At 31.4% G+C, this 25,267-nt stretch overlaps 1 protein-coding gene across 2 annotated transcripts in view; it reads right to left on the bottom strand.

Annotated features, from left to right (window-relative positions):
• The window catches only part of LOC132730887 (serine/threonine-protein kinase Sgk1-like), an 83,401-nt gene that overhangs the window by 32,125 nt on the left and 26,009 nt on the right, over positions 1 to 25,267 (bottom strand). For both annotated transcript variants that reach the window (XM_060716968.1, XM_060716969.1), the window contains one exon: positions 14,009 to 14,154. In XM_060716968.1, the coding sequence (XP_060572951.1) occupies positions 14,009 to 14,154 (146 nt within the window). The remainder of the gene's footprint in view (positions 1 to 14,008; positions 14,155 to 25,267) is intronic.

Raw genomic sequence — 25,267 nt, 5'->3', positions numbered from 1 at the left:
TGATAAATAAAAAACCCCGAAGAGCGCGATTTATTGACGGAAAAGGTTATTTCATTTGAAAAATGTTTGCATTGCGAAAAATTCATTTTTAGTAACATATCGCGACATTTCATTCTTATTTAATAATCAAGCACCCTCATACCGATCGGAATTTTCGGCTTTTATTATGACCGACTAAAAGGCTCGAGAAGTTGCTGTCGCCCTTTCACAAAATCTGATCTCATTCCATAAGAGCGCCGCGCTTCGGCGCGGACGCCAATCATGTCCGTGCGGAATGTAAACAATCACTCGTCAATAAGCTATTTATATCACACTATTCTTTAATCTTGTAATTGTTCAATTAAGTTATCAATAAAAACACCTTTAATCAAACATCTCTAAAACTGAAAGCTGTGAAATATTAGAATATGTCTGAACAAAAGACATATGTTTTATATCCCCATGAACAGATTTATATCTTAATATTTTTGACACATTGAGCATGCCATATGTGTATGATAAAAATCTAATCTCAATTGAATAAATTGTTATCATTATTTAACAATCCATATAGCTGATTTCTCACTGCAGTAACCTATCAAATTATTATCTTCTTATTTGATAATAATAAACAAACAGTTTAACAGTTTGTCAACCTTTAGCACAATAACTGCTGTCAAGTTCTGTTTAATAATAAAATATTTTCACATAAAACACACAAAACTTTAACAATTAAGCATTATGCAGATTCAAATAATATGATTTATTGCATCCATAGAGCAGAAAAGAAATTAAATAATAAACATTTAACACTTGACATATCTGTGAGAAAAAGATGCTCTACTTCACAGACACTTTTTTTTACATTAACTAGCCATATAAGAATTAGATACTGTAAATTTAGGCCAGAGGGAACAATAGAGGTAAGTTTGTGACCAGTGAGCCAAATTACATTACCAATATCCCATAGGCAATGTGCACCTACTTGACCAAAACAAAAAGCATACCATGGACATGATATTGTCACTTACTGTATGACAAGCTAATTTGAGGAGTGCTTTAATGCTTCAACCTATCAAGTCATGTAACATTTATATCACTAATTTAATGAAATGGACTTGCCCATGTACATTGCTTATTAAAGGGAAATTTAGTATCAACATCCTCGACTTGAACAGTAAAGTGTTTGGTCCTTGTCACATCATTACCAAGTATTGTAACAGAAATATAATATATGTATATTCAATAGTTTCATTTTCAATACACTTGTAACAAATGACCATATAGCACAATAATATACCATTTAAAGGGGCTACACTAAGGTCCAAAAAAACTGATAACAGAACATTTGAAAATCTTATATAGATCACCTTGTGCACATTAAAAATATGAACAAGAGGGCCATGATGGCCCTAGATCGCTCACCTGGCCCATCAAACTCATCCGAACAATTACCTAGACAAGCATTCTGACCAAGGTTCATGACAGGTGAGTCAAAAATGTGACCACTACAGTGTTAACAAGGATTATCCATATTTGTATGGCAGTGTGACCTAGTTTTTACCCAGGTGACCCATATTCAAACTTGACCTAGAAATCATCAAAACAAACTTTCAGACCAATTTCCAGGATACTTGGATCAAAACAGTAGCAACTAGAGTGTTAACAAGATTTTTCTATTTTTAGCTCCGTTGACCTAGTTTCACATGCGATTTCGAACTCATCCGAGCAATTACCTAGACAAGCATCCTGACCAAGTTTGATGACAATTGAGTCAAAATTGTGACCACTAGAGTGTTAAAAAGATTTTTCTATTTTTAGCTCCTGTGACCTCATTTTTCATCCGAGATGACCCATGTTTGAACTCATCCGAGCAAGTACCTAGACAAGCATCCTGATCAAGTTTAATGACACTTGCGTCAAAAATGTGACCGCCAGAGTGTTAACAAGATTTTTCTATTTTTAGCTCCTGTGACCTAGTTTTTCATCCAAGATGACCCATGTTCGAACTCATCCGAGCAATTAACTAGACAAGCACCCTGACAAAGTTTGATAATGATTGGGTCAAAAATGTGACCACTAGAGTGTTCACAAGGTTTTTCTATTTTTAGCTCCTGTGACCTAGTTTTCCATCCCAGATAAATCATGTTCAAACTTATCCAAGCATCGACTAGACAAGCATTCTGACAAAGTTTGATGATGATTGGGTCAAAAATGTGACCACTAGACTGTTCGCAAGGTTTTTCTATTTTTAGCTCCTGTGACCTAGTTTTCCACCCGAGATGACCCATGTTCGAACTCATCCAAACAATTGACTAAACAAGCATCCTGACAAGGTTTCTTAATAATTGGGTCAAAAATGTGACCACTAGAGAATAGAAATAAAAATTTGAAGAACAAAATTCCAATCCAGTCATGCCAATTTTTTTTTAATTGGAGTCCCTTTAAAGATAGATTCAGAAATCCTATTGAATCATATATTTTAAAAGTAATGAAAAAGAAACATTCTTTCTTCCTTACCACTGATACTGTAACAATGAAAGGAAAGACCAAATAAAATCACCAGAAGTTAGAATTTGAAATCCATACTGTAAAATATTAATGTAAATTGATAAATTGAAAAAACAACATCAGTAAAAACCCTTGGATGTGATAATAATACAAAGTTGTATAGCTAAATATTACAAACAAATAAAAATTATGTTAAAGCTGTACGCTGATAATTAAATGCACTAAACTTTTAAGAAAGATAAAAACAGTCAAGATCCAAGTTATATTTTACATGTTATGGGCGGTTTAAAACTGATTTGTAGTATTTTATCACCATATTTCTACTGTGTTACTAACGCAATAATGGCTGTTTTTGCATATCTTGACTACTTTTGTTAATTTTCGTGGATTGTAAAAGTGCCGATTGCAATATGTAAATTACTTTATTTGTTCACCTCACAATATTTTACTTTTAAGTACATATCCAAAATTTTCATGATAATAAACATGAATCTGGAGGCGTGCTGCTTTAAACAAAAAATTATTAAAATGGAATAATATTATGAATAACATAATTTTATTTACATTCATAAATTAAATCTGTAAATTAATTAAGATGTATGCATATATGCCTAAACAAGGGAAACAACCTCTATAAGTTATAATACTTTTTTGTTCAGAAAAGTTGTCTCTCTTCTTTTTGTTGCATTCAATTTACACAAAGTAACTTCCCTTCCCTCAGCAGTTAATATTCTGTTATATCTGCACCAATTGTCATTCATTGAATTAAGAATGGGGTGGGGTGGCTGTGGAGGTAGGGGTTATGAACCCCATGATGTGATCTGGCTAGAATGTGGGCGAAAATCATGCAAATTATACAACAAGTGAAACTAGTGAATATCAGCAAACTTGTGACACCTCTGAAACTCTGAAAAACAACTATAATGTCTACCACTTTTTGGATATGTCATACCCCTTGTCAAAGTTTTGCAACTTGCTCTGGTAAAAAATCCTAGACCTATCCCTGAATTTGGTCTATTCTTTGTTCATTTAAGTAATTTCAAAATCATAGTGTCACAATTCAGAACTGTTCACTATTAAGGAGAGAAGATGTGTAAGAGGCCCGATAGCTCAGTTGGTAGAGCCGCGGAACAGTATTCATAGGGTCCCGGGTTCCTGTCCTGGTCAGGCTGCACATTTTTCTCACCCTGTGACATTTGGCACCCAATGGGGGACCGTGACTGCATATAGCTCAGAGTTTAATTAGCATTGCTCTGAAACTCTGTGAAATTCGAGGACCAATTTCAATATTTCGGAGAAGCATGTCACAGTTCAGAACTGTGTACTATCTAGGGGAGAAGATGTGTAATCTGCCGGATAGCTCAGTCAGTAGAGCATTGGAACGGTAGTCCGACGTTCCCGGGTTCCAGTCCCGGTCAGGCTGCATATTTTTCTCACCCTGTGACAATAGTGCTATCACACAGTTGCTAACAGTAGAAGATCTGTTGAAGTGTATGGTTGCATAATACTGCAGGTGGCATAAATAAGTCATTGTCACCAGGGTTAATAAAATTATTAAAATAACAAACTTATAGCCTAGTGAAACTTTTTCATGTTCCTATCACAATACATGTATTAGTATTATTAATGCATTGACTTATAATCATCCACTATCTAGGTAAGTTATGATAATAAGTATTCATTATAAAACCCTGAATGCCTTTAAGGAAAATGCATAAACAATTTACTATCAGCTTTAACACCAGTACAGATGACAGATTAGTCAACTGACCTCAGACCAGCTGTAAAAATACTGGTACAATGTACATATAAATATCCTTAGATTTCTGACTGACCATCCTCTTAAACCTATAGATTTTTTAATCAGAGAGGTATTTTATTGAATAATGAGGAAGAGATGGGCTAGTTCTAAAAAAAGTCTGCCTCTCGGCAAAAACTTAAAATATTCAAGCCTAACTAGAGTCGTAACCATGGTTCAAACAAGCTTCAAACTTCCATTATAACAAATCTATTGTATGTATGTCCAAACTTTCGCATGTCAAAAAAATATGAGTAGATAATATATGTTGAGCTGACACTGTCAAAATTACCAGCCAGGAAATGTTCAAGGTAACATAAGCACTGCTTTTGAAGCACAGTCAAAATAAAGCAGCAGGGAACTGTCTGGGAGAGATTGTCATGATTCTTATTATTTCATACCAGGAAACATTTTGGGATCGTATACATGATATACAATGACAAAGTTGGGAAAACATAAACATATTACTCTTTGATAAAAGATTGTTATATATGCCAAGAAAAATATTTTAATTTCGTCTTTAACAAATAAATTTAAATTACCTCAAAAGTTTTTCCTATTTTCAGGCCTTTAAATCTAGAGAAACTTGTAAAATATACATACTGAAAATTAGTCTTGATTAACAATTTTTTTAAGTTTCTTTTATAATCACGAATGTAAGATGAAATTTTTTACAAGAGACCTATAATTGCAGATAAGAACCATATAAAACATTGACAAATAGATGAAAACTGAAAGGATTAAACTGTAAGAATGATACATAAATACATGCCTCATTTTTAACTTTAATTTGTTTAATTTAAAATGTTGAGATATGGCTTTGAACATAGAGGTATGACTCCAAACACAAGAAACAGGGAGATATTATTTTAAACAGAGACAGAGAGATATGACTTTAAACAGAGATACAGCAATATGACTCTAAACAGAGAGATATGACTGTAAACAGAGATACAGCGATATGACTTTAAACAGAGAGATATGACTTTAAACAGAGATACAGCAATATGACTTTAAACAGAGGAAAAGAGATATTACTTTTACTAGAGATATGACCCTAAACAGAGAGATATGACTGTAAACCAAGACACAGGGATGTATATGAATGTAAATGGAGACACAGAGATATGTCTGACTTAACAGAGAGATATGACTGTAAATGAGACAAAGTGATAATTGACTGACTTAGAGATATGACTGTAAACAGAGACACAGAGATATGACTCTAAACAGAGAGATATGACTGTAAACAGAAACAGAGGGACCATTTCTTTTATCTATCCTTTGGATGTGGTAAATAATATATGTTGGTAAAACAAAAATTCTTCTTAATGTAAACATTTAGCAAGGAATTACTGAATATATTGAAACCGGGAGCAATTAAGTGACCATAACCAGCGGCTCAGTAACTAGTCAACTGTTTTAAATTGAAGCAAAATTTAGATTCAGACTGTATTAATAAATTTAAATAGGCAGATGCAACTGACTTTGAATGCATTCTGAGAGGTGGACAAGTGGTCAAGGTGTTTTCCTCTAAACACAGGGATCACAAGATCCTGGAACCTTACTAGGGTCACTAAAATGTTTCCTCATATAATACATGTACCAGTACTGGTTATTTTCAAGAAGCAGATGTGTGAGAGTGGCTCCAAGTTTTATTTTCAATTGAGTATGTTTAAGTTTCACCCTAAGCCTGCTGGCAGCATCAAAAGCTAGTGACAAAACCAGTGCAAACCAAGATCAACTGGTACAATTTGGACAAGACCATTCATTATTTTTCATGGACACTTTCAAATTAAATACTGATGAAATAGTCAAAAGTACAGCCAAAAACAAAGAAAAATCACAACACAAAATAAATGTCCATTGCATCTTTACTAAAGACAATTTAACTAACTAACTATCTCTGCTAAAATGCTAAAGTACTATGTAATAATACTTACACTTAAATGTTATCTTCTTAGATCCATTATTCACAATTATGACATAAAATAAACCAGTATCTTGTCTTTTTTCTGATTTTTGTATCACTGACCACAAGGTAATGGTAAGCTATATAAGTCACATGATATCATGTGACAAATAACTGTATTGACCATCATATATCTACATATATATATATATGATTGATTGTTTATTATACTGACAGTAACCATCACTTAACCTGACAACATTCACACATCATACCTGCAATATGACCATGTAAAAAATCCAGTAATTAGAAACTTTAACATATAATATAACATGTAGTATATCTACTGAAAACTGATATTTCCTGTCATACTTAATACCCTTTTTCTTACTGTATAATAAAGTTTGGTTGAAGACTGACTCCGATCTGCTTACAAGTATAATAACTTAATAAACCCCCTACAAAACCAAAGTTTACTGGTTAAGGTTGTCTGTCCAACTGGATGCCTTGCTGTTTCGGTTAGACTGAAGACACAATCTTCTCCAAAACCACCCAACCAATTATATGTATAATAAAACTTCTTGTCATGAAGTCTTCATGCATATATCATATTAAAGAATTTGACCTTGACAATAAAATGATTCTTTGAATTTTGCTAAAATTGACTATATAAGTTGGCTATATCATTGTTATTAATGGATGTATTGTTTTCATTATTAGACATAACAACGTGTTCAATATAACCTTTAAAGGGCCAAACTGCATTTGACCTTGACCTTTAAATAATATTGACTTTATTGGTAAATTAATTGAATTTTGCTAAAATTGGCCATTACTTTGTTATTAAAGGATATATTTGATTCATAATAACATTGTATGTCTAGTGATTCAGGCATGACCTTCACTTTAAAATGACATTGAATTTCAAGGTCAAATTATTGAATTTGGTCATAATTTTGTTATAAATGTTTATATTGTATTTATTCTTGGACAACAACCTATAGGAAAATATATATTCGAGAAGGTCAGCTTAACTTGGCCTTTACCTTCATAATTATGATCTTGACATTTATGGTAAAATAATTGTATTTTGCAAAAATTGGCCATAACATATTAATGAATGGCTTTGAGGATCTAAACTTACACAATGAGTAATTCAAGTATGACCTTGACCTTTGAAAAACCTTGTTTATTGTGTTTTTTGAGTGTGGGCCCTGTTTGTGGTGGCTCTTATATAGGAATAAAAGCTGTTTAAGTTGTTTTTTTTGTTGTTTTTTTTAAAGATGTTAATGTGCAGAAAATAGCTCCATAGTTAGGACCATTGCTTCAAAAAAAAAATAGCTTTGATTTTAACATTCCAGTGTAACAACGTTAATGTAATTGTACAACTCAAATACATGTTTGTTTGTGAAAACATTTTGAAAATGTGAACAAAAATTAATCAGTGTATGTTTGTAATGGAGAGAACATGTGTATAACAAGGTGTTACAAAACTGTTACGAAAGTATCTCTAGGTAACAAGCAATAAGTAAATTATTGTTCTGTCATGACATAGTTTTGAAGGACTGTTTCAATAATAGGTCAATGGCAATGCATTGTTTCCATAAGCAAAAAAACTTTACACTCATAGCTCAGGACTAATGTTCGTTGAGGAGCAGATTAGAGAATGACTCTAGCTTTCTACACAATCAAACTAAAACAAATTCTGCATTAACTAAACACATGTTTTTAATGAAGACAAAAATATCTATCACAAACAAAAGCAAACAAAAGCATTCAAAAGGCAGAGCAATAAATGTCCAAATGCAAATTTGTTCATGAAATATATTTGAAACATGTTTTATCTAAACTACATATATAATAACAATAGACAAGAAATTGTCACATTCAAGTATTGTTAATCTTATTTGTTAAACAAATATATTTCCTTAATTCATTTCTGAGTAAAAAAATCCAATCACAGGGTTTTTTCTACCTTATATAGCAAAGGCCTCTAAAAGGCATCTTCCCAACAGAAATTTCTTTAAAATCATGCAGTTTTCCCAAAAAATTCAAACTCACACCAGCTTTTTACTTTCAAAATCAGCAATATTAGAAAATTCTTCCCAAAATCAAAACAGGAAAACCCCTGAATAAGTTCAGGTACGTATATTAACATATACGTTAATACGTTAATATACGTACCTGATAAGTTTAAAGAACAAGAGCTGTCCGTAAGACAGCGCGCTCGACTTTTTTATTGCTTGCCAATAAAAAAAGTTTTTGCAGTAAAAGGCAATACAAGAATCTCTGTATTTTTAAAGTGAACTAGTTGTTTGATACCCTTGAATATTACAGCAATGTTTATATGACATAATTTATGGTAAAGTGAACAAGTGGATAGGAATGAATTTTTTTAGATTTTTTAAGTTTTTTAGTGCTTGCCTATAATACAAAACATTGACAGTTAAGGGCCATAATTCAAATAAAATCTTTGACAGAATTACCTTCTCCTGGACATGTTTGGGAATCATGATTGTAAACAAGTATTCCAACTTTCAAATTAATATCTCAAACAGTTCAGTCAAAAAGTGGACTGGTACTAAAAACTTAACCAAGATTCTAAGTCGATAAAAGGCCTTAATTTTTAAAACAAATCCTTGACAGAGTTACCTTCTCTTGCGTACAGATGGGGGTAATGATGTGAAATAGCATTAAAAGTTTCAAAGCAATATCTCAAAGGGTTAAGGCAATAAGTGGATTTTACCCATATTCAATGTATTTTCTAAGTCAAAAAGGGGCATAATTCTGTCAAAAACCTTGACAGAGTTATGTCCTCTTGTCTGTTGATGAAGGTCGTGATGGTAAACAAGTATGGTCAGTTTCAAAGCAATACCTCCAATGGTTTTGAAATAAAGTGAGGTGGTACAAAAAACTTAACCAAGCTCAATACACTTTCTAAGTCAAAAAAGGGCCATAATTCTGTCAAAAACCTTGACAGAGTTATGTACTCTTGTCTGTAGATGGAGGTTATGATGGTGAACAAGTATGGTAAGTTTCAAAGCCATACTTGTAATACTTCTGAAATAAAGTGGGGTGGTACGAAAAACTTAACCAAGGTGTGACGCCAACGCCGACGCCGACGCCGGGGCGAGTAGGATAGCTCCCCTTTTCATAGAAAAGTCGAGCTAAAAATTATAGCACATTTTGTATTAATTTATTATGACTTTCTTGCCATCAGTAAAATTGCATCATTTTCATTTTTAGAATTAATACGCCTACCTTGAATGTTGGTCATGACTAAAATAAAACACTGAGAGAAAGACTGAAGTTTGATCTTATATTACAAAACATTTAAGCCAGAACCTTTCAATAATTATTGACAATGGTAGAACAGATGGTTGTCCATTATTACGACCTTCTAGCAAACAGTGAAAGTAAATAATTACATTGAAGTTTGCCGAGAGGTTGTAGAAAGACCTATTCTATGATAGATAATCAACATTACATTATTTGTCTTCAATAGTTATATAAAATGAGAATGAATAACATTTCTCAGATTTGTAATATTTCTTCAGACAGCAGATTCTATCTCCTCAAAAACCATTTAAATAACAAACGGAAGCAAATAAATAATATTATAAATGGTGCTGAAAATATGCAATCAGACTGGAGCTTGTACTTTAAGTGAATCAACAGGCACCACAAATACATTGTAATTTATGTCTCTCAGACTGGCTGTTGGCGTATGTTACAGACTGCTGTATAAAAGTATTATAACATTATTGAACACCACAAGTATCATAAATTATTGTTAATCATATGTGACACCATTTCAGTCATAGACATCTGTTATTTATCAAACCTCATTGCCTGTAAATTTCCCTGAAGAAAAAGCCAGTTTCTAAAAGCAGACACAACAAAAACCACTTCCATATCTAAAACCATTATAAATTGTCAATATATATTATTATTATGTGAAAAATTTAAATTAATAATTTTATTATTGACCAGATAATATATCACAATAGTATATGCCTCAGTAAAGGAAAATATTTTCAAGACATGAAAATCAAACATAAACAAACGTTATAAGCACAAAACTATTGTAACTTGTACTGAGATTTAACAGTGTTATAATGAATCTTTGAAATATATTCAGCAAGAACAGAAGGAATCATTCTATAAACATACTTTCACAGTAAATTATGTTCTGGTATTTTAACAAAATGTCTTCTGCTATTCTAACACACAAACATTGCTGGTGGGGAAAAGGATGTTTGAAAAACACAGAAGCAGCTTAATGATCCCTGGTATTTAAATGTTGAATTACTAAGTAGTCTATCTCTCTATCTACTTTGGATAGTATTTATACTAAAATAAGTGGTATAAAATCATACTGATTGCCTCTACTTTAAGGTGGTTCTAAAAGCTTTTAACAAACAAGAGAAAAAAAGGTTACCTAACTAAGTGTGATCTTTAAGATTTACCAGAATGATTTATTTCCAAGATTCAATCTTCCAGCTGTAATCCAGTGTGGTTACTTCCCTTTATACACCATGATCTACATTCAAACATCTGTTGATTTTACAGCAATAAATGACTATAAATCTCATTTTTTTAGTACATTTATATTGTTAAAGAACTCTAATGACCCTGATATCATACACTAAATATCACCACACAACATTGAAATAAAATAAGGTATATAAATAAACATATATTTACCAGAGTTCTATTCCACTTTAAATGTTTCTTATCAGAAAACATACTAAGGACGTCTACTTTGAGGGATTAACGACAACTTAATCAAGGCATAAATTTAACTTCAACTCCTTACCATATATAAGCTGTATTTGAAATTGACTAAGTAAACTTTTACAATATAAAGCACATACCCAAATTGATTATCAACCACTGTCAACTAAAAAATCTATCATGATACAATTATAGTTAGCATTTAAGCCTATTTTAAATCAATGATATGGTAGACATTATGAAAACTTTCCCCGTATCTTTTTCCTTTAATTCCTCAAGTCTGTAATATAATTATTCTGACAAAGATTTGTCTGAACAAAAAAAACCTAAAAAAACAACAAAAAACAGCATTTATACAGGTCTAACTAAAATTAAATGCAGGAAATCAATGCAAATATATGAGAAAGAAACATTGTCTGAAGTATATTTCCTCGTTCTATAATTCCTGTAAATTCCTCCTTAACTTACATTTTACATGATTTTATACAACTTTTTATAGTAATAGATAGAATGCAGACCTAGAGAAAGCAAAAAAATACTTTTAAAACTTTCAAAACAATTTGTTTATAAGTAAATCTGACAGAAAAGCAAACCAGAGATGATCATATATAATTGGTACGAGTTTTCTGTTGTAGCAATGACGTAAATGCTGCACAGAATTCTTGTAACCAATGCCAATAAGTAATTCTTACCAGCTAACTAGCAATTTATTTAATCTGCAAGACAAGGTATATGTTTCTAAATTATTGGTATTTTTTCCAGCTGAAAAAAAATTATAGTCATAAAAAATCAAAATGGTTTGTTACAATAATATATTTCTGTAGTTATATTATTTTTTTTATCACCATGGTGATAAAACTTGTCACAGAAATAGTGAAGGAGTCGAGGCTTCTTTACGATTTTCTTTCCCTGGATTCATTAACAAGGATTTTTGACTGATAACAATTGACAAACTAAATTGAACAAGTTAGGTCACTGTCATGTCAAGCAACACTAATATTGTTTCTTAGAAAAAACATCTCATTTTGACGATTGGGGCATCATCATTTATACAATTTATTTTTTTGTAGAGGGGTACAAGGTGATGCTACATGACACATATCTTATTATAAGCCCTGGGCACTAAAGTTTTGGAGAAAGAAAATTAAAGATTAACTGTATATGTTTATGCAAACTAAGTAATTGGGTGGAGCATTTTTTTTACTCACAATTAAGGGCATGTCATTATATAAACTTATGTAAAAATCCACAAGGCAATGATACATGCCAAAAACCAAAGTTTTGAGCAATGTTGTTTCCCACAAAAAAGATTTTAATAAAAGCTATAATGCTCGTCTATCAATAAAATATGCAGGTTAAAATGGTCATTTTAATAACTCAAGAATTTGATTCCTTCACATTCTGTGGAAAACTGATATCCTTAGAATGTTCACAACTTTTATAAGCAATATCAAAGAGACCCTATGGAAACAGAAGTTTATATGGTCACAGCAGTGTCAAAAAAACTTTTACCATAATAGATGCAGATTAGATGAGAAAAATCCCACATTTGCCAGATCCAAAGTGTCTCTATATCTAGTTACAAGTTTGCTATTTATACCTAATCTTTATCGCATCATAGTAATGCATGCACCAGGTTCAGCCATTTTTTTCAAAACATAACATTTATTTCATTTGCATGATGTTTGCTGATTAGAATTACAAGCTTACAATGTTGCATTCTCATCTAAATTTGATATGAGTAAATGTTTTATTTGTTCTATAGAGTTTGTGACCTTGAATTGTAAAATTGAAACTGTTTTTGCATTAATAAAATGGTAACAGTTGCAACAGGAAATTATTATATCCTCCAGTGTACATTCACAGTTCTTGGTTGATTGTTCAAAAACAGTGTTTTTCTCAAACAGCAAACGCATTCAAGTATTTTGAATCTAGGGAAATTGTATATATAGGCTAATTTTTCTGTACTGCTATAAATTATTGTGTAATTTTGTAAAGAAACTAAATTTGTTTATTAGGCCAAGGTAAAACTATAAACATATCTAGTTCAACATATATAATAATAATAATAATAATTAAGACAAGTGTGTTGATGATATTATAGCAATAAATTAACTGTTTAGGTCAACATTGCAGGACAAAGTGACAATTACCTGACACTGTGACGTCAATACCATCTTTAGACAGCTAAATTACATTAAAGCAATCTTTTTTATTTGGTGTTATAAAAGCCTTAAGATTATCTCTAAACTTGATATCTTGACTGAAGGCAATTCTTACCAAACATTTTGTTAAAGATATTCAACAATTACCATACAAAAATTCTCAAAGGGATACAAGTATAATCAATTTCTCTCTAGACATGTCAACTTTCTGAAAAAATATACTGCTTTATCCTTTTATATGAACAAAAAATCAAATTTAACACACTGACATCCACATAAAAAAACATACAAAAATCATAAAGAATGCTGCTCCAGGTTGAAGAAATACCACAAATCTGTATGCATCAACAGTATTATGCAGTTTTTATTGGTGCAATTGAGAGACTACACAAATAAAGTATTTAATATACTTATTTAAATCACTGTTAAAAATTTGCCCAGGTGCTGGAAGAATATAATTACTGTATGTTAATGGACAGAGTATTTCTGCTTCCTCTAAAACTTCATTCAATTAGAATGTATACAACTTTTACACTTTTAGTCTACAGTTATACAAATGCACTTTACTGGCTTTGGCTACTCAAAAAAAAAAATAATTAATTCTGTACAGTATAAGTCTTCTTTACAGAAACTCTTTTATTTGATTCAGCTTACAACACACATCTTTCCTCATTTTATATACATTCTATGTACTCTCATCATTTGCTAGCAGTTGTTCAAGGAGGTCTTTGAAAAAAATCATGCCATTTTTAGTTAATACAATAAGACCAGGATGAAAAATTGCTGGGATGAAATAAATTTGCTTCCTAATAACACACAAGTATCAGGAAATCCATCACTGTGGCATATCAAATAAGATGCTAGAGCCTAAGATTAGCTAAAAAGGTAAACAAATCTATTACTCACTGTTGAGACAGTCTCGGGTGTTGAATTAATTTCTTGATAAAATCATCGAGGCCTTCCCTCCGCTGCTGAATAAATTCAGGATCCAAGTTCCCAAATATTTTCTTTCCCGGCAATCGCAGATTTGCCTCGGGACATATACGTTTGACCTTAAAATAGATATAAATAAAATATTTAAGTTAATTTACATTAATTTTGACCTTAAAATAGATATAAATAAAATACTTTTCAGTTCACAAAACTAACATTCCAAATTTCTTTAAAATCCAAGTTAACAGAGAACCTTCTACCTATAGACATAACAACTGAAAACAGCTATAGAAAACTTTGTTCAGCCAGCATCCTGAATGTTAGTTCTTGATAAGCCAAGCCTACAGAGACTTCTGGTTTCAATTAATAACAAAATACAGATTCAGCAAAAATATCGAAATAGTCCATTCAGCAAAAACTTACCTCGAAAAATAAATTTTAGATCTAGTCTAAAAATTTCAAATACTCAGTAGAATATTGGTATCAATGCATTAAGAAATCATAATTATTCATATAAGTTTCATATCAATTTAATTTTTTGTTTCTGAACAATTCTAATTGCCTTTTTGACAATATTAACATAGTTATATGATATGATAAAACATGAACAATCTCAGACCTCAAACCAATGAAAGTTAACACAATAACACAACTGTTATAATGAAAGATCAATTGCTGTCAACACTTAGACGATATGCAATATCATTTCAAGGAAAATCATGACAAAATAAAAATAATTATGTTATTTTTAATGTCATTCTAATTATAGAATAACAAACAAAGAATAAAGTCTCTGTTATTGTGACTACAGGTTTTGTAAATTAGGTAAGCATGTAAATTTCACCTGAATTTCTGATAATCTACAGCGCTTCTGTAAATGACTACAAACGATCAACTGTTACCTAACGGGAATTAAAAAACTTTTTTAAAAACAAGTCACTTTACAAATTTGCGGTTTTTATTGCGGACCATGTATCCTGTTATAAACTTCATAGGCCCCAACGTAAAATCCGGACCATCCAATCAAAACATCTTGCAATGCATAAAATATTTAATGAATTCAGACAAAACAAAGACCCTATACATTCAGGTGCATTTGTTATTTATCCTAATTAGTATGAACAGAGTAATTAACTATGTCAAAGTGGATGACATAAAACTTTCTTTATGGAAAGTGTATAAACTTAACTATATTCATTTCAAAATCTTTACAGAACAGATAAATACGTTAAGGGCTTGACCTCAATGAAGGACATCATTAAATCATACGTATGTAACATTTAAGACTGTCAGAATTTCCATGTATCCATCATCTAACTGCTGCATTGTTCATTTCCAACAACATAATAAAAGGTCCCATTATTTTCTATTTGAGGTATTTCATGCACACAAGTGCATTGTTAAACAAGTGTTAATCAGATGCGTGAAAAAAAGAGTAGCTTGCAACATTTCTTCATCATAATCAGACAATCAAAAGGCTTTCTGGCAAAGAAATCATCAAAATAAAAAATACATTTATGACGAAAATACTTGCAAAACAAGTGATTGAACTGGTCGGATTATCTTCGAATGTTCTTTAAAAGATTTAATGATGTAGATGCAACATGGAATTTCATCATTACATAACTCTAAACTCTGACTAGATGATAGTAAGTGCAATAGTTGATCTGTTTTTAAATGATGCTCTAAATCACCCATCATCTTTACTGTCTTTTTTATGACATGCCTCGACTGTTTAACAAGTCCTGTCAAGTCAGCATGGGTACTTGTGCAATGGCCTTGGACTGGTATATCCATACTTGACCTTTTGATTTTATGCATGTATATAAAATGCAATTAATGCTATTTAATGAGTTTTGCTCTAAGTAAATTCAAAGATGCCATGAAAACAGCTCAAAAAATAGGAGGCAATATCCACATTCAAGAAAGTAGTGATAGGGAATGCCTGATGACAATGCATTTTGTGTACATCCGATGACATTGCTAGTTAATACAAAAGAAAAGACAGTGCCAAAGTTTAGTAACATAATTGAACAAAACTGTGCAAAATATTAGGGGGTATACTTTCTTTAATAAAATACTGTCAACCAACTGTGCTTGTAGAAATTGAAAGACTAAAAGTAAAAGTGATCTTGTATCTGGTTGAATTAAATTCAAAACTGAGAATGACCTCCCATTTTACCCTTATTTGATTATATACCATACACTTAACAAGACAACACAAATAATAATTATATCAAGGTACGATCTGTGTACATGTGTGATTTTAGTAGCAACTTGTTTTGGGGCAAACAGTTTTGCCTCGGCGAAGAACTGCAGACACACAATTAAAGCAAGGTTGCCACAACATATGACTCAAATGAGATGTCAGTTGCCGTGTGTTGGCAAAGAATGTATAATCCCCAAGTCATATAAGACAAAATGATGTACATCAACTTTCAAACAAATATTGTGATACATCAATCAGTCACACTTTGTCAAAGACTGCCATATTCAACACTGTCCTGTGATTCAGTGTGATCAAACCTTAAGGCATTAACTAAAATGTACAAGATAGTTAAAGATGTTGCAATTCAATGATGATGATGATAAATCTAAAGATGATTTGTTACTTTTTACGGACTTAATTTAATGACATATATCAATTTATCATCATTTTTTATCAATTAATAAAAACACCCAGTCTGAATTATTTCAATCTTATCTAAATAAATTCAAATCTTTTGTAGAGTCTTAAACAAACACTTGCTAATTACACTTTTGAGCAGGTTGTTTTAAAACAATGGTTCTTCTGTTTATAATGTTACAAAGATCCCACATTCCTTTCAGCTTGGCCAGCAATAACTTGAGGTTTACTTTGTTAAGTTTGTATGATAAATTTGGAACTTTCTATTATTAAACATGAGATATTTTGTTGACAGTCTGGTAAAAATACACAGGAAGTACATGTACACAGAATGTCCACTGTAAGTACACAAAATGTCCACAGAAAGTACACAGAATGTCCAAAGAAAGTACACAGAATTTGAACAGAAAGTTTACAGAATGTGCACAGAAAATACACAGAATGTGCACAGAAAATACACAGACTGTCTGCAGAAAGTACACAGAATGTCCACAGAAAATACACAGAATGTCCACAGAAAGTACACAGAATATACAAAGAATGTTCACTGAAAGTACACAAAATGTTTACAGAAAGTACACAGAATATCCACTGAAAGTACACAAAATGTTCATAGAAAGTACACAGAATACACAAATGTCCACAGAAAACACACAGAATGTCCACAGAAAGTTCACAAAATGTCCACAGAAAGAACAAGCAATTATCATAGTATTGCAAGCAATCCATAAGTCCCCTACCGGTAAGAGCCCAAGCAACATTCTGAAGGGCCATTGGCCATTCACTTATGTTCCTATTTTAAGTAAATTTGTTGAAAAAGTTCTTTAAAAGTGATCACAGGAAACAGTTTTTATGTACAGACAGACGGACTGAAGGACACTCTAAAGTTATTTTTTAAACATCCCTGTTATCAAAATATAACATTTTTAAAATCCTATCATGATTGAAGAAGTTGGAGTAAAAATTACCAATTTCTCAAAAAAAAAATCCAAGTTCAAAAGGGGCATAATTCTGGAAATAGTCTTGCTAGAGTATTGAACACTCACAAATGTTGAGTGATAATAAGAAACATTTATATGAAGTTTGAAGTAGATACATTCAGAAAAAGAAGTTATTAAAAAAAAAAAAGTGTTTTTTCATGAAAATTTTAAGTTCAAGGGAGGTAATTCTGATAAATTTTGTGCTAGAGTTGTAAACCTTGTCACATATGATGTGGTTGATTACAAGCAACTTATATTTAAATTTTGAAGAAAATACCTTAAGAAATAAAGAACTTATAGTGAAAAAACTTAAAAACTAGAATCAGAAATCTTGAAATTCAGTCTATTTGTTGCCATAGCAACCAGAATTTTCAACATAGGAAGATAAGAAAAGGATGTGCATAATTTCCATACTGCCATATACCCATATGTCAAGTTTCATAAACATATTTTCAGTACTTTTTGTGTTATCACTGGATCCAGGTTATGTGTAAAATTTGCCATATTTTCAGTCTATTTGTTGCCATAGCAACCAGAATTTTCAACATAGGAAGAAAAGAAAAAGACGTGCATAATCTCCATACTGCCATCTATCCATATATCAAGTTTCATAAAAATATTTTCAGCACTTTTTGCGTTATTGCGGGATCCAGGTTATGTGTAAAATTTGCCATATTTTCAGTCTATTTGTTGCCATAGCAACCAGAATTTTCAACATAGGAAGAAAAGAAAAAGACGTGCATAATCTCCATACTGCCATCTATCCATATATCAAGTTTCATTAAAATATTTTCAGTACTTTTTGTGTTATTGCGGGATCCAGTTTTGTGGACGGACGGACTGACGGACGGACGGACGGACGGACGGACGGAGGGTAAACCTAAAGTCCCCTCCGGTAAACCGGTAGGGGACTAACAAGCTGACCTGGCTCAAATCGTTATCACATTTAAATGTTTAATAGTATTATATGAAATTTTCATGAAATAAAACTCTTTAATAAATATTCAATAATTCATAAATTGAAAAAAATTAGATATTTCAACACATTTCTATGATTAGTTGGTGTTTCAACATTAAAAGACTTTATTTCTGACAAGTAAGACAAATCATATAATATGACAATTTTCTAGCTTAATTGCTGACCAATAGACTCCTAGAAGTGCTTCCTTGCATTATTTTAGTCACAAAAAGACAGATAATTAACTACAATGTATCAACCAACCATCAACTAGATGTATCCATAAACTAGTTTAGGACAATTTCCTTCCATTAGATAATTTATCATACCTAGAGGGATTCAAACTGCTGGTTTGTTCCCTGGTTAAATAACTTGATCAACACTTGGCTGTCAACAAAATTATCATCAAATTCAGCAGTAATTACCAATGCATATAATATAATCTGGAAACTTTAATTGTATCAAATTTTCAAAAAACCTTATGATGAAAATAGAGGCAGATTAACTTTGTCATGCGGTGGATGAAACTAAGATTTCTTATTGCCAGTTTCACAGAAGCTTCAACATCAAGTGCCCTGGTGCATATTGTCAACATTTTGTAATTCAAACATTTTTTTTTGGAATTTAATGGCCTTGAACCTTTTTACATATTTAATATATAGATGAATATTAATTTGTATCTTGTATCTTCTTTACAGATTTGAAATGCTAATTGATGCATATTATTACAAACAAGAATCTTATTAACAACAAATTAATTTATTCATTATACTAATTTATTATATACTTATAAATGAAATATTGAGAAATATTGATGAAATAAAATGCATATTTTCATTTTCTATTTATTTTTCACTGCAGTGAAACATATTTTCCGTATTTTCACTAGTGTCTTGTCGGACTACTTTCTTTTAAATTCTGCAAGTACACATAATTTAAGGGAAAGTCTTTCAAATTTTATCGCAAAAAAGAGAAAAATGTATATAATAAACAGAAAATTCAAGTTCTTTTCTATAAATACATGATTTATTTTCATCTTGTGGCATGAAAATTACCATATTTCACTCGTGGCTACCGCCACTCTTGAAATATTTGTTTTCATACCACTCGATGAAAATAAATCATGTATTTATAGAAAAAACTTGAATATCCTCTATCTATTCATTCCATTATAGTGGTATATTATGATACTTGGTTATTTTTATTGCTTTATATATTTACTTGTTTATCATTTACATACTATATGCATTTATATATTATATCAACATAGCAGAAATTTAACTGGAGCAAACAGTGACACTGGCTGCCGGTACAGAACGGAATATCTAGCTTGAAGGTAACCGTTTACAGCGGTAACGAGTCTCTGCTGATGTCTGCTAAACAGTTACCCGAGAGCTAGATATTCCTGTCTATGACCACATCCGTTGTTTGATTCTTTTCTTACATATATCATATTAATCATATTCCTTAACACACTAAACTACTTGTATACCATACTTACTTAAGATTATCTATATAATCACAACATAATATATTTCTAAGCCTTGTCATAATTGGCCATCAACTTTCTACTTAAAGAATTAAGGGATCAGCAATCTTATATTTAGGTCTTTAAGTTAAGCAACTCCCACTAACTGTAACATTTCCTGGAAATACTATTATGACCAGAAGGCCTAAATATTCTATCCTTTAATTTTCTTCTTTTCCCTCTTAAAATGATCCAGTTTTTAAATCCACATTGGTATGATCAGGTGCACCTTTCGGACAGAAACCAACATCTTAGTAATTTCAACAAACTTCATTGGCTTTCTGATAATGTTCCTATACTGAAAACCTGATTATGACACTTTTTCTTTTTAATTATGATAAAAACTGTCATTGTGTCATTGAAACTAATTTATTCTTTTCATATTTTAAAGGGTTAAATATCATATAATTCCACAATTAAGCAATGACAGAAGAGCAATAAAGATGGAATATTGAAAGGGACTTCACTGAGATTTTTGGACATGACTGGACAAGCAATATTTTTCTGAGATTTGTATACCATTTGTACAGGTCCGGCCAATAACCGTTTTTCCAGAATCAACATTTTTATTGTGCAAAATGACCCAAAAATGAAAACTTTGCAATGCTTTTCATTGAAATTAGGCAAAGAATCACACACAAAAAATCAATTTTCCATTTAATCATGACCATTATTATTGCTGTATAACCCATTGCAGATTTTTCCATTAAAAGTGTCTCGCTTGATCTATGTAAGAAGTTCAAATTTTATGTTTTAGGCAATTTGATCTCAGTGGGGTTCTTTTAAGTAACTCCTACATTTTTACTTGCATATTCTAAATATACAGAATGATTCTAGTCCAGCAACAAAACTTGCAGACACACAGATTCACAGACAGTACAATCAACTGATTTGACATTTTTGAGGACTTGAAACATCAATGTAGAAGTCTAGTTTAACATTACCATGCCTTGCAGATAACAAGACACATAATTTGACAAAATCATAAGCATAAGTAAAATTCCATTCCTCCTTGAAATGTCAATATATGATATCTTAAATTTCAATATAGCCTTCTATATAAAGCAACAAACACTGGTTGTTCAACATATGATAATAGAAGAAAGAAACTTTTAAGACTTGCTTCAACACTTTCAATTCATAATATATCCATACTTTAATATTTTCACAAGAGAATTTCTGATTGTCCATTCTACTTTCTCCATTATCTTACTTTTGAAAGAAAGTTTCACTTTTTTTAATTATAAAAATGATAAATCCACTTTCCAAAATTTTACAAAGATATTTAAATAAAAGAAAGTTATATTAACAATATCCTGTTGTTCAAAATTACTAAAACCTCAAAAGAGGAGCAAAAATTTTAAACAAGACAAATATTTTTCCATTTTTAGATATTCTTTACCTTTGTATATAAAAAACAACCTTGTCTCAGTATAAATTTTGTATGACTTCTTAGTGTACACCTTTCACGCTGTTAATGAATGAATTTTGTTCATTAACATAAAGTAATGTCAGTGCACTGTTGCCATAGGCAATAAACTGTCATCACAATTTATCCAATCAAAATGCATTAAATTGATCATGTGATACAGGTTGCAAGTCTTTTCCTGTTCATTTAACCTCGTCTTCAACTTTCACATTACTAATTCAAATTCAAGAAATTGATAAAAAAAAAACACACTTTTTTACATAACCTAACATAATACTTTAAAAGAAAAGGAATCTCCTTTTCAAACTTTCCAAAAGATAAGATTAATTCTTACTGAAAGATAAGACAGTCTACTGTAATCTGAAATGTAGAACACTCACCTTTACCTTGATTTATGCTCGACTATGCAAAAAGTAACTTATCTCACCAAAATTAACTAACTCTTATAAAAGTTGCAGCTAGAATCCAAACAGCAGCTCCTGTGCAAAGAAATATTATGTGCAATATCATGGAGATTTAAGAAGGGATCACATCTTGTTTCCCAAAACTAATTTATATTTACATGTGTAATTTCTAAACCATAAACCTCTGAAATTTTAAGCTGCATGCCTCCAGATGTCAGCCAAAATATTTCAAGAAAATCAAACTTTGGAAAAATTTACTAAGATTTTAAGAAAAGTACACATAAAAAGATTTCACATTCAATTAATAATTTACATGTTAATATGTGTGATTAATGACTGACTTAGTAGTGTTTATCACCATATTTCTGCTGCATTACTTATGTAGTAAGGGCCAGTTTTGCATACTTTGACCTCTGTGGTAATTTATGTGGATTATAAACACAATTTTTGCAATGTGTAAATTAACATCTTTGTTCATTTCACAAGAATTACTTTTAAATACATTTTTAAAATTTTCATGAAAGTTAGCATGAATCTGAAACATGTTGCTTAAACTATAGTAAATGGCGTTGATTATACAGAGTTCCCTCTTTTAGAAATAGTTTTGACTTGGTTAAGAGCAATCAAAGACACTAAACTTGCTTTACAGTTAAAAAAGTTCTTTGACAAAACACCAGAATTTAAGGTCAATAAAGTAGCTATCATATAGAAATAATATTTGATTATATAGACAAATGAATGAGTTTCAGCAATGGGCATAGTCATATCTAAGTACATAATCATCACTTCAAACATTTGACAAATGTCAACCCCACCCCCTCACCACCTCCTACACTCTGAATGATGTGAAGATGCTGATAACTGAAGTTTCTATTGCTGTCCCAGTTTGTGCTATGGTTCTTGCATGCATCATAAATGGTTTTAAAATGTGAGCCAAATATTTTACCTGATTAAATACCATAGCTTAAAATACACTTTAGTCCAATAGCTAAATATATCCTTGACCTTTGAAATAACAAGCATGCAACATATCATCTTGACATTTGGTGCTGAATAATTTTGATAAATTATTTTGAAATATCACTATCTGTACTTTAGTTATGACTGATATTATTTCTAAAGCATCAAATAATTCTACTCAAACAACACTTGCAAAAGTCACTGGAAGCTGACAGTTTTGTCAATTGTCAAGAATATAACAATGGTTTGTCTCAGCAATTCAGTTCATAATCAGAAGGCTGAAGCTTGACAAATGGTTAAGACATGTTGCCATCAGCAATGAAGGACTTCTGGCTTAAGGCATATTTTCTTTAAAGATAGAGGACAAACATGCCTTCATCAATGGAGGACTTCAGACATATTTCCTATAAAAATGGATGACACTAGGCTTAAGACATATTGCCTTCATCAATGGCGGTCACATGACTTAATATAAATTGTCATCAAGAGTGGAAAACATAATACTTTTAAGAACGGAAAACAAAAGATTTTGACAAATGGCATTCAGCAGTGGAGGGCAGATGGATCTTCACATATTATCTTTAAGAGTGAAGAACAAATGGCTTCAACAAATACCTTTATCACAGGAGGACAAATTACTCCTATAGTGAATGTAACATGACTTTACTAACATTTTCTGCAGCAGATAAGACTTTACAATCATTTCCTTCAGCAGAGTAAGACATATAGCTTTAGATATATAACCATAATTAATAGAGGACTTTGAACATATCAATTTCAGCAGTAAAGGACACATGGCTTTAGACATGTTACCCTAAGCTGTGGCACTGGCAAAAGGCTGAAGACATATTACCATCAGTAGTGCAGGACAAATGGCTTTGAACACATTACCTTGAGCAGTGGTGGACACATGGCTTTAGACATGTTATTCTAAGCTGTGGCAGGCAAAAGGCTGAAGACATTTTACCTTCAGTAGTGCAGGACAAATGGCTTTGATCACATTACCTTGAGCAGTGTAGGACACATGGCATCAGACAAATTGCTTTTAGCAGTGTAGGACAAAAGGCTTTAGTCATATTGCCAAAAGTATTGAAGAACAAATGGCTTAAGACATGTTGCCTTCAATAGCAAAGGACAAATGGCTTTATGTATATTACCTTATATAAAGGCGTACAAATGGCTTTAGACAAATAACCTTTAGCAGGGGGGGGAAAATGACTTTAGACATTGGTTGAGGAAAAAACAACATAAGGCCTATCATCATTTATAATGAAGGACAAAATTAATATTTCCTTTAGTAGTGCAAGACAAACATATTTAAATATGTAACCATCAAATGGCAAAACGTTTTGTCACACTTGAGATTCAAACTTGAAATACAAATGTCTGTTAATCCTATGACCTCTTTCCTCAGCAATTTAAGTACAAATGTAGATAAATTTGTAAGAGTCTCAGAGGAAATTATCTTGTTTATATTATAAATGACATAATGTTTTACAGCATACACACAAAATTTTGTCTCCCAGAAAAAATGTATCAATTATTCATTGTTCAAACAATGAACTATCTGAATACTTTTACAGGCCTTTTTAAAAACTTTGTTATGGAATTACAAACTCAAGATAAGACATGCGTACAAGATGACAAATGGTGAATGGTTAACATTACTATACATAATCAAAGCACAGAAGGCGCTGAATTTGTTTGGGTCTCAGAATGTAAGAAAGGTACAGGTTGTGAGATTATATGTATAGTGCCACCAATGCTTTCCAGCGTTTTAATTGTAGTAAATTGGCTATAAGACTGATTGCAACACTGATATTCAATCCAATGTTTATTTGACTTAAACAATTTGAAAAAAAAAATGAGTTGCCTTTACTGGGATTTGAACTCCAGGCCTCTCGCTTCCTAAGCGAGCGTGAAAACTCTTCAGCTACGTTGAATTTATATGTGAACGGCCTGAAAAAACCATATTATTCTATCTAAATTAGGGCTTGTAACGACTTTAACTGTTGTTTATCACAGATGTAAATAATCCTGGAGCTTACTATAAGCATGTATATTTATAAAGAATCAAAGGGCTGCAAGTTCTGTGGTATTTCTGATCTTTGCAATCTAAATCGTACTGTAATGTATTTTCCTGTATAAGTTTATTTTTATGTATTATAATTCATTTTTCAAGGCACCAGAGTTTGATACATACGGAATTCTACATAACTAGAGTTGCATCAAAAAATCATTTATGTTCATTTTTTACGACAGCCACACTTTATCCTTGCATATCATGGCTACTTCCTTAACAAAGACACTTAAAAAAGAATTTAAAAAAAAAAAAGTTTCCTCGACT

The sequence above is a fragment of the Ruditapes philippinarum genome, unplaced genomic scaffold, assembly GCF_026571515.1.
Source record: "Ruditapes philippinarum isolate M1 unplaced genomic scaffold, ASM2657151v2 ctg752_1_1_1_1, whole genome shotgun sequence".
Taxonomy (NCBI): Eukaryota; Metazoa; Mollusca; class Bivalvia; order Venerida; family Veneridae; genus Ruditapes; species Ruditapes philippinarum.
The sequence above is the reverse complement of the archived record's forward strand: the minus strand, read 5'-3'. Positions and strand labels throughout refer to the sequence as shown.